This window comes from Amblyomma americanum, chromosome 1 (assembly GCF_052857255.1).
Source record: "Amblyomma americanum isolate KBUSLIRL-KWMA chromosome 1, ASM5285725v1, whole genome shotgun sequence".
NCBI classification, from domain to species: Eukaryota; Metazoa; Arthropoda; class Arachnida; order Ixodida; family Ixodidae; genus Amblyomma; species Amblyomma americanum.
This window is the reverse complement of record NC_135497.1, coordinates 96,167,722-96,178,742: the sequence shown is the minus strand read 5'-3', so window position 1 is coordinate 96,178,742 and position 11,021 is coordinate 96,167,722. Positions and strand designations below refer to the sequence as shown.

The 11,021-nt window shown below is 47.4% G+C and overlaps 1 protein-coding gene across 1 annotated transcript; it reads right to left on the bottom strand.

Annotated features, from left to right (window-relative positions):
- Positions 1-3,930: 3,930 nt before the first annotated feature.
- LOC144113284 (uncharacterized) lies at positions 3,931-10,357 on the bottom strand. Its single transcript, XM_077646272.1, has 2 exons — positions 8,882-10,357; positions 3,931-4,913 (listed from the first exon to the last, which is right to left on the bottom strand). Exons 1-2 carry the CDS (start codon positions 10,105-10,107, stop codon positions 3,974-3,976), a joined length of 2,166 nt encoding a protein of 721 aa, XP_077502398.1. The 5' UTR covers positions 10,108-10,357; the 3' UTR covers positions 3,931-3,973.
- Between the last annotated feature and the right edge of the window lie 664 nt (positions 10,358-11,021).

The window sequence follows — 11,021 nt, the reverse complement described above, 5'->3', positions numbered from 1 at the left end:
GCTTTCCTTTAGTCCACTTGTAGCCGGTTTGACACCCTGGAGCAAAGCAGTGTCGTTGCCGCTGACGGTTCCAACTTTTCACGAATGAAGAAGGCAGCCAGCGAAACAAACTAAAATGATACGCTGAAAAAACGGAGAACAGCGGCGTCTGAGTTTTTTTTTTTTTGAGGAAAAACGCTAAGGCGCCCGTGTGCTGTGCGGTGTCAGTGCACGTTAAAGATCCCCAGGTAGTCGAAATTATTCCAGGGCCCTCCACTACGTCACCTCTTCTTCCTTTCTTCTTTCACTCCCTCCTTTATCCCTTCCCTTACGGCGTGGTTCACGTGTCCAATGATATATGAGACAGATACTGCGCCATTTCCTTTCCCAAAAAACAATTATTATTATTACTAAGCCGCAAACCATGCGTGAACAAACGTGCGAGAGGCAGCACATGGGCGCCACCATCAGTCAGCCCACGCGACTACAGCGCCGCCGCTAACATCCAGGTTGTCCAGGTCCCGTCCGCGCTCGCCGCCTCCCCGCAATGCATGGGACGCGCCGGCTGCTGAACCCACTACCCCCTTCTAGAACACTATAACTACGGCACCTCTTTCTTCTCTCAGTACCTCCTTTATCCCCTCCCTTACTGCTCAGTTCAGATGTACGCCGATATGTAAGACTGAGCCATTTCCTTTCCCCAAAAACCAATTTTCAATTTACTAAAAAAAAAAGACAAAGTGACCTGCCGCGGTGGCTCATTGGTTAGGCGCTCGGCTACTAATCCGGAATTCCAGAGTTCGAACCCGACCGCGGCGGCTGCGTTTAGATGGAGGCGAAACGCTAAGGCGCCCGTGTGCTGTGCGATGTCAGTGCACGTTAAAGATCCCCAGGTTGTCGAAAAATTCCCGGAGACCTCTACTGCGGCACCTCTTTCTTCCTTTCTTCTTTCACTCCCTCATTTATCCATTTCCTTACGGCGCGGTTCAGGTGTCCAACGTTATACAGTATTGTCCGTTTTTATCGTGAAGACTTTCAAAAATTTCCCTGCCTCAACCGCTGGCTCATTAGCAGTGAAACTGCACACAGAGCATGCGTATTATGGTAACTTTTGTATCGTAGCAAGTTTGACAACGGTACTTGCTGAGTTGAGCCGTGCATGATGTGAAAACGTAATTGTCTACGTAGAGATCGGCGAACCAAAACCCGCAGACGACGTTTTTTTTTTTTTTTCGCTGAATGGCGGCTGTGGCGTCATCTCTTTTCGGCAGTAGAAAGCGTAACAACAAGGCCGCCGAGACGAGCGTTGCAAACAATATTATTTGAAAGGTAAAGCCTCGTTAAATCAGTTTAGATATTTTTTACGCTCAATTAGCCGAAAATGTTGTAAGCGCTTCAGTTGAAGCAGACGAAACGGCCGGAACGGCATAATCAAAGGGCCCGCGCTTCTTGCAACGCTCGCCTCGGCGGCCTTGTCGCGAACTGTCTTATAGACATGTCAGCTGGCCTCCGAGACAGATACTAAACGTTTGTAAAATGTCGATATATTGTCGTCTGCTGCAAAAAATATTTAGACATCTTGATACATCTTGTACCTATCTTCTAGCTCAGCTAGGGCTCCCACGAGATATGTAGTCTAACTGGCGAAGATTTTTTATGTACTGCTTAATAAAAGCCACCACAGTCGTCCATACAAGCACACGAAACATTGAATACAAACCCTGCAGCACTCACCTTATACTACCAGGAAGCCTTAGCTAATTATCCTTATATACCCCACTCCAATGACCTCCGCAATGTGCATAAGAAGAACTGCCGATCTACAAAGTTACTGAAGATATTTTCGTGTTTAATTTATCCTAGGTGCATTAGAATTAGTCTGGTTTAAGTGCGACGTTCTGTTAGTTGCAAGTCTTGATTCATACCACAAAAGAAAAATAAACTAAAAAATGTAGCTAATTTATGAGCACGCACACGCATTCGACATAAAAAAGGTAAAATAGAAGCGTCTTGTAGACGTCTGTGAAAGATGTCTAAACTTTTACTGAAACATCACTATTAGATTTTGGAGTCTTTAAGACGTACCGTGCTCAGTGAGCGGCCAGGCAGTATAATTTCGGGGACAGCTCAAAATGAGTTCTTGAGACTTCTGATTGTCATGCATGTTTCCTGTTGTAGACTGTCACTCAAGCCAGTGTACACCTCTCGAATTTGTCTTTGAGAGATCTACAAGAAGTCTTGCAAAAACTCTTGTAGCTCAAAAAAAGCGGGAGCATTAGCTGAGCTAGAAGGTGTCTACAGAATGTTTCAAGATCCCTAGAATCGCCTTGTAATCATCTGCAAGATGCCTTGGTCAAGACGTCTAAGAAATATCCAATACCTGTCTCAGAGGTCAGTTGAGATGCCTTAACAAGATTGTTCATCTTGGAAAAACGCATTATATCTGTTTAGTAGATAGATTGGGGCTCAGTGGGCAGGGAGTTGTCATGCATGTGCCACAGTAATCGGAATAGCATGTCCGGGGCAATAAAATATTCCTGCCATATGCAGTCATGCACGTGTGTACGTGTTGGCAAGATGCGAATTGAACCCTTTTCTATTGTTGTTTCTGATGGCCACATGTCTCTCTAGGTGTTTCCTATTTAAACGTAAATATTGCATTGCAGCTATACATAAGTCAAGCCGTAAAACGTCTTGTGAGGAAGCCCTCCAGGCTTCTGAAGCAGAATGCCTTGAAGACAACTTGCTTAAGCGGATTAGTAAGCGTCTTGTGTAGCTGCTGAAAGCGTAAAAATTCTTCCTAAGACATCTTCCGGACATCTTGGCTAAATATCTTCTAGACAAGTATTAAACAGCGTCTTGTAGATATCTTTTGTAGTCCAAGATGTCTATGACCATTACAGACATTTCAAGACGTCTACAAGATATTCTGTGCTCAGTGGGCTGCATGCAAAATTCCTAGACTTCAAAAAACTCGCTTGGGTACAGTTCCTGAGCTCTATTTGTGACACATGCGGGAAGTAGTCGCGAGCAAACAATAGCTGCACGTGTGTGCACAACTCGCCATAGCTAAGAAACCTACCATTCGGGGGAGAAACAGCGTCGGCAACGCGTCGGATTTGAGGCGCAGTTGCTTCATATAGACGCCAGATTGCTGCAGTAAGCTGGGATTATAGCTGTACGCATCGGCGGAAAAGTGGCGGCTGCAAACCCTTAGATTGCGGCGATTGTCCAATGTTGACAGCCTGATGCGTTGCAGCCAACCTGCTCGGTTGTGTCCTTCTCTTGGGACACGATGCCTAGTTGCGATACCTCACCTATCCTTGGCTTTACAGCTGACCACACAGCAATTATGGTCCATTTCAGACGAGAAAGAAGCGCTAACTGCAGGAAGCTCAAAATTGGGCGGCAGCATTCGGCGGGAACAAGTGCGCAGACGGATTTTACCCTACGCCGGAAGTGTGTTGCATTGCGTTTAAGTAACGTGCTGAATTCTTACCTCCGTAAATGTGCCCTTTAGAAAACAATAATGAGTAACTAAAATAGCATTACAAGGAAAATTAGTAATCAGTTTTGTATAAATAATTGCGAAAATGGCATGTGACGTTATTGGGGCATGGCCAATGAAAAGGCTCGACCAAAGAGCCATAAGTAAATCATGGGCTTCACGCAGAGCTTTATTTATATGACTAATGCTCGCAAAGACCATCTCTACAGATCTGTTGCGTTTGATATGACCATTAAAAACCTTTTCAGGGGCCCTTTAACAATGGCCTACTTTTTTGTCGTGGAGGAATTTCGTGCGGCGGCCCTGAATGTGGGTGGAGCTTCACTGCAGACTTAAGTTGTATCCGACTATACGCACTTGTTCTTGCATACAAATGACAAAAAAAAAGCTTTGCCAAAGCCAACCTCCGGGAGAAAAGGCATAGCAATCTTAGAAGACTGGTGCCACAACAAAACATGACCATTTATTGGCGGTCCTCTGCCACAGTCAATGCCTAATCACATCAGACACCCTGAGGTACTTGGTGATCTCAGTCCAGCAGTCATTATTCAAACAGTCAACTTGCGTCTGTCCACTAGGGTAGCAGCAGATGCCCCGAATCACCACCCCAGTTATGAAAAGATAGTTACTCCTTATGAAATGCTTTGCACATTCCACCATTGCTGCAGCTTCTGCCAGAGATTTTCCAGAGGCTGCTGCAACACGCTGAAGGAAGCAAGGCATTCCTTGCAATGATTCAAAAGTCTCTGCTCGCCGTCTGCTGATGCAGGCCTTAAGCACAAACTGCACTGCACAGTTCCAACTGCTCAGGTTCCGGTCCACGCATTCATCAACAGTTATGATTGAGCGACTGGCATCATCCCTTTCATCAAAAATGGAAAAATGAGTTAAAGTACGGTTTTCCTTAAGCCCCCTGGCAATGACATTCACACACCATAGATCTACATTATTGCAGTTGAGCAGCAGCTTCTCTAGAGTCTGGTTCTTGGACAAGATCTCTGAAAGAGTCTGTGCTGCACCAGTGTACAAATCGTTGATTCTCAAGGAAAGTTTTGTTACTGTTTTGTTCTCTAACAAAGCTTTGGCCACAAAGATGCAAGCTCCAGAGGAGATCCTATCTTCTTGCAAGCTGAGGCTCACAATGGACTGGTTCTTGCGGATTGCTTCGTGCACATGATGTCTTGCCTCGTTGAGGTTGGAATCAATGAATGTCACCGAGATTGACTTCACGCTGCTCGAGACGAGTGCTGAGCACACCTGTGACAGTGACGTAATCGAGAAACGACTGGAGTCAATATGACATTCTGGTGGGCAAAGTGACGGCTGCTTCAGCACATTTACAATGTTCTGCATGCTGGTCTCGTCCCAGCGCATTCCCACACGGTGGTAACAGTTGGCTGCTGCCACCTGCTTGGAAAATCTGACCCTGCAAGGAGAAGCATTTGTGCACCAATTAGTTTTTTGTTCACAAGCAGTGTGCACTTAGTACAGCTCTGGCACTGAATAACAGGAGGGAAGCTCTCTAAATGTTCAGTTTAGTTTTATGTGAATTTAGTGAGCAAACCAAGTAATCTTGTCATCAAAAACAATGTGCCTTCTATACTCGTTAAAGGGACACTGAGGAGAAATTGAAGTTGGCTTGTATCGATAGAATACCAGCTCCTGATCACAAAAACGCCGCTCTTACTGAACACAGAGCTCTTGTAAGGTAGAAAATAGCAAGAAACAAAATACAGGTATCGCCGCCTCAGGCCAATCTCGCAAGTACAAGCGTGGCGACGTCATAGGACAAGAGACGCCACCCTGGAGGAATTTCCCTTCCTACATGGGGTCACGAATCTCTGAGGCTGACCAAGGAAAGTTACGCGGTTAAATATTGAAGTAAGTTTTGTTTTAAAACCGATAGTGCACTTTTAGCACACAAGGAAGGCAGACAAAAAACAACCTGCATGTCGGAAGCAAAGAAAACCGATGCTTGGCGGCGCCACAGGTGGTCAGGAGAGTTTCGCTTTTTTATCTATGAGCTTTGCGTGCCCAGTGGTTTTGTTTTTGACGCGCCTCGATGTACAAGTGCCGTACAGCAGAGGAACTCCAAGTGCCGCTTCAAGTGCTAGTTAAACTTTGAAGGAGCCTGTTAAGGCTGGTCAGATAATCGCCACAGTCGATGAAAAACTATGATGGCACGATGGTCGGTGATCGTACAAGGCAGTTTGCAGTATAAAGAGCACTTGTGTCTACGCACGATCCCCCGGCGAAACATTCCCGGCTGTGCCAATCAACTTCAAACTACTTAACGGAAATAGTTTATTGGGGACGGGAGACAAGGTACAAGGAAGTCAAGAAAAATTGCTTATGACCTAGCTCTGTTAGGCCAGGATATACGTAGCGAAAGCACGGAGACTTCTGCATCGCAAGAGTGCATGCACTAGATGCGCCTTTATTAACGGCTGCACCTCAAGCCGTCGTGGCGGAGTGGTAGCGTCTACGCCTGAAACGCCAATGGCCCTGGTTCGATTCCGAGCCTCGGCACACGATATTTTTTATTCAGTGAGTGGGCGGGGGATGTCAGTGGCTCCCATAGATGCCGCCATCGAATACGTTGGTTAATGGTTAAGCCAGGCTCTGTTAAGGCGCGTTTATGCTCCGCCGTAACGCGCGCGTGCTGAACGGCGACGTCACGTCGGCCAAAGCGAGACCCTCTATACTCCAACTGCGCTTGACCGCCGACGCGTTCGGCGGCTTCGGCGCACTCTGACCGCACTGCGGAGACTTGGAGCATGTCTCGATTTCGCGCCGAGTGTGCCAGCTGCCACCGGCCCGGCCACACTAATTCGGCCCCGCGGCGAGGTGCGCGTTGTGACGTAATTCAATAGCTTCGGCAGTTGGGCGGAGCTGTTCTTTTCGAGCTCTCGGCTAATTTAATCCATTCACAGTACAAGTCTGAAGGTACATGCAAGTGGGCGAGAGAGCCCGATCCAGTGGACCTGCTGGATCTAGCGGATGCCGTCGTGCGTCGGCTTTAGTTTCAAGCCGCCAACTTTAATCGCGACCGCCCTTGAGCATCCATCCGTTTTTTGTGGCAAAAAAAAAAATAATAACTTCGCCTTTTAACCGTGGCAGACCTCGACGCCGCGCCTGCTGCACCATGCAACCGCGCCGTTCAAGCAATCACAATCCGTTGGCCCCAAAGCCCCGGCCAGCCTCCGATGGGCGCAGCGCGCCGACCTTATCCTGGCCCCTCGCGACTCCCCGCACTGGGGTTATGATATCTGATTAGCAACAGCTGCTCACTGAGGAAGGGGGAAACGACCCGCCGGCGCCTAACCTGACTGTGCTCCCTCAAAAGCATCGCACGCTCTCTGGGGCTGAGGTCGCTGAAATGCAGGCCGGAGTTTTTGCGAGAACTTCGTCGCAGGGTTCGGGAACGGCATCTATCGTAACGCTGGAAAGACGCCGGTGCAAACGTAAACGAAGTGACGGTAGCGACCCCCGATAGACGCCTACAACGTGCGACGGCGGTAGCTTTCATTTCGGCAGCTGCTAGACCGCACCGCGAGTGGCCAGAAATCACGGAGTCTGCGTTTACGTCATGTTTCACGTCACTCCGTCCTTCGACGTCATAAGAGTTCTCGAGTTTGAATCGGAGCGGCGGGAAAAACTTTTCCAACTTCGAATCCAAATTTCTTTTAAATAAATGCATCTTTCGCTCCCAGACAAGCGACAACAAAGCCATGAAATGCCGAAATATCAGATTTTGCTAAGAAAAAAAAATTGCTAGAGTTCTCCCCAGTGTCCCTTTAAAACACCAGAAACCTTCATCAACACAAAGTCAGACATGTGTCTTCCATAAAAAGCTTAAGGGGACACTGACGCAATAGCATTAATGAGTACCTTCAGCGGCCTCTTTCAGGGTCCTCTTTGTACATCACTTCGCCTAAGTTCAGCTTACATGCCCATATATGCAGCATTGGTCATTCTTTACAATACATTCACAGATCGGGTGGGTCCTCATCCTACTACTGGAGCAGTGGTGCAGCGGTTAAGCGTTGTGCTACTGGCCCAGCAGGTGGCTCTTTCAAACACAGCCACCAGTGAGGCTTGCAAGACCCAGGCTGCTCTTCCTGAGCAACTTCTCGCGATCAAACATTACTTTAACTGCCACCTGCCCTGGTGGGTAGTTTGCTCAAAATCTGGTAGGCACGTTGTGATTATGTACAAGCTCATGGGACCTAGGTGGTAGATGGGCAACCTACTTTCTGCTCACTAGGTCACTGCCGCTGATGAATTTTCTGCAGAACGGCAGCCCTAACACGATCACATTAAAACTCTGTGTCCTTCCAGCAGATGAGGCTCAAAATGGCAAGTTTTCTATTATTGTTGTTAGTAAAAGTGAATCCTAGCAATGAATTACCTAAAGGGTTGGCCTGCATGATAGAGAAGGTCTTGACTCCTACTAGGCACAAGGGGTGCGGAAGAGGGAATGAAAGATGTAAAATTGCCGAATTCGTATTCAGGACTAGAGAATGTGACAGTACGAGGTTCTGGATATTACTCCTGCAACACTAAGTAAGCCATGGCGTCCTTCGCAGTGCTAGTTCAGAGACCAATGTGAACGACAGAGTCACTAATCATTGTGCTATGTTTCCAGGCATGCATTTTCAAAGAAGGCACCATATTTGGATCTGTCAGCTAGATTTTAAAAATGCAAGTGCTGCAGTGAAATGATGCATTGAACTAGACCAACTGCAGAAGTGCTGCCTGAGTGCAAGCAAGCCATAATTTTAGCTAGAAGAACCACTAACATATTGCTACACATTAGTTTAACATTTGGTACTTTGTCTGTACCTATTAAACTGGAGTGCATCAAGTTGTTGGGGGGTCGTCAGCTGTTTTCATTTGCAAAGGAGGTATGAGGGTACCAACAGCAAAAAAAATATACCAGCAACACACTAAAAGCAAATTCTCCGATTCCTGTGTACCAGGCTAATAGATCATGAAGTGCACAGAATTAGTAACTCAGAAGTAATTACTTGTGATAAATGAAAGTTTTCATTCTGAAAAGTAAGACTTTTGATAAGATGACTTAGAGAAAAGAGCTAGCAGTCGAGATGTTGAGAAACAGCTTTACAGCCTACATCGTACATATGAGCCTTATTTGCATTGCTTGTTTGTGAGAACGGAACTTCAAGCATGAACGAGGCTCGTTTCAACTTTTCCTGCCAGAATTTTCATTGCTGCCGGCATTCTTCTGTTTGCCACAGCTATTAATACAAAAATGAACCTCCACTGTATCCATGGCTTGAAAAACAGAATCATTTCAAGTTCAACTTATAAATGAACAAAATTGTGACTCGTGGTTGAACTCTGTAATGTTATAGCACACTCTATACATACCATTCAGAAATGGCTTCTCCATCGGGGTCAAGCACCACCATGTGTAAAGTGCGATTAGTGTAAAGTACACGGCACAATGCTGATGCCACATCAAAGTTAACTCTGCAATGAGAGAGATCAAAACGTTCCAAGGAGGTGTTAAGGGCTAGCCCAGCTGAAATATCTTCAACAGCTAACTCGCTGAAGGTGCAGTGAGAAATCACCAAGCTCCGAAGACCAGAATTCGTTGCCAATGCCGCCCCTAAGGCTGCACCATGTTCCCTTCCAAATGTTTTTTGGTTGTGTTTGTAGCCACTCAAAACAAGGTGCTTTAAGGTGCGGTTGAACTTCAGTGCATCCAGCAGTTGTATGACGTCCAAGCTTAGACTTTTATAATGTAGCTCCGTCAGCGACGCATTAGTTTCGACAAAACTTCTGAGGGCCCCCAGAAGTGCTCGCCTGCATTCGGCTCCAAACTGGTCCCGAAGTGAGAGCTTCTGAATATTCTCGCATGGCAGTAGCAATCGACCCAAATCGTAAACACCGGTTCTCGTCAAGTGGCAATCAAATGAAAGCTCAGTGAGATGTGTGCAATTTGAGATAGCTCTGATCAGCCTGTCGGAGGCTTCGGCGGTTTGCGTCCGACTTGCGGAAATCACAAGTTTCTGCAGGCTCCCTGAATTCGCTGCGAGGAGTTGATCGAGTTTCGAGACGTAATTGTTGCCGAGGATGGCGCGTTCAATGATCAAGCATTTCAGTGCGCTGACGCGACCCAGGCCGCACAAGAAAATGTCCCATTCGGCATCGACGATGCTGGAAATCTCGAGGTACTGCACGTTGCATTCTGGCTGTTGTGGCCACCAATCAGCTCCGAGCAGGAGCCTTACTGGGGCTGGCTGACGAGGCAAATGCTGCCGATGAAGGCTTATCCTTCTGATGCACTTGTGTAGCCGAGGGAGGTAGGCCAGCAAGAAAGCCGCGCTGTGGACTGGTGCTTTGTCCCTGGGTTCATCTTCAACGGCAAAGAAGGTACCGCGCAAGGACTGCAGGCACAACACCCCAGGCTCCTCCTCCCTCAAGTTGAGACGGCAGTATCGCAAAGTACTGTTCCAGCTTTGCAACACATCACACAGCCAGCAGTCGTTTGACGAAGAGGCCGTGCAAGCTCTTCTGAAGCCTGGCAGATTCGCGTACAGCGGATACGGGTGTGGTGCCATCCTATGGTAGTAGTTAGTGGGGTACGCCATGCCTGACTACGTTCACAGCCAGTTCACCCGGAATCACCACGCGCTTGACACGTTCTGCACTCCTGAAGGCAGCGAACCAAGTCCGTCATGGAAGTTTATCCAGCTTTGTTCGCGTCTTGCAAGAAGTCATGCGGCTTCGGCGAACGAAACAAATTTATAAAAAGCTTGGGGCAAACTTTAACTGATTAGTTGACGTGTGCTGCGTTGACATGAAACACGTAAACGCGGTTCCGGTAGCTCCGGCGTTCTGGCGGCGCGCTTTGAAAAAAAAAAAAAAGCTTAGAGAATTTCAAACTAGCCAAGCCAAGTCTACAATGAATCCGTCGGGGCTAGGCAAGTTCACTATAGGCAAGGTTACAGTACAGTGCCTAAAATATACTGGTATATATTCTAGGCACTGCATTTACAGTGTTCTAGAAGGAGTTGTGCTGGCAAGAGCGAAGCGGGTTTCAATGGGAGGCGCTGAACCAAAAAAAAAAAAAGCGGTCGGCCGCGCGTGGCGCTGCCGTCGAATTTATTCCAGAGGCCTCCACTACGGCACCTCTTTCTTCCTTTCTTTCTTCTCTCAGTACCACCTTTATCCCCTCCCTTACTGCTCAGTTCAGATGTACGCCGATATTTGAGACTGAGCCATATCCTTTCCCCCTAAACCAATTTTCAATTTACTAAAAAAAAAGACAAAGTGACCTGCCGCGGTGGCTCATTGGTTAGGCGCTCGGCTACTAATCCGGAATTCCCGAGTTCGAACCCGACCGCGGCGGCTGCGTTTCGATGGAGGCGAAACGCTGAGGCGCCCGTGTGCTGTGCGATGTAAGTGCACGTTAAAGATCCCCAGGTTGTCGAAAATTTCCCGGAGACCTCCACTGCGGCACCTCTTTCTTCTTTCACTCCCTCATTTATTCATTCCCTTACGG

Bases quoted from the DNA above. Each gene is read 5' to 3' on its own strand.
- LOC144113284 (XM_077646272.1), bottom strand. From the start codon at position 10,107: ATGGCGTACCCCACTAACTACTACCATAGGATGGCACCACACCCGTAT. The intron at 4,914-8,881 runs GTATGTATAGAG...TTCTCCTTGCAG, and splicing joins GGAGAAGCCATTTCTGAATG to GGTCAGATTTTCCAAGCAGG.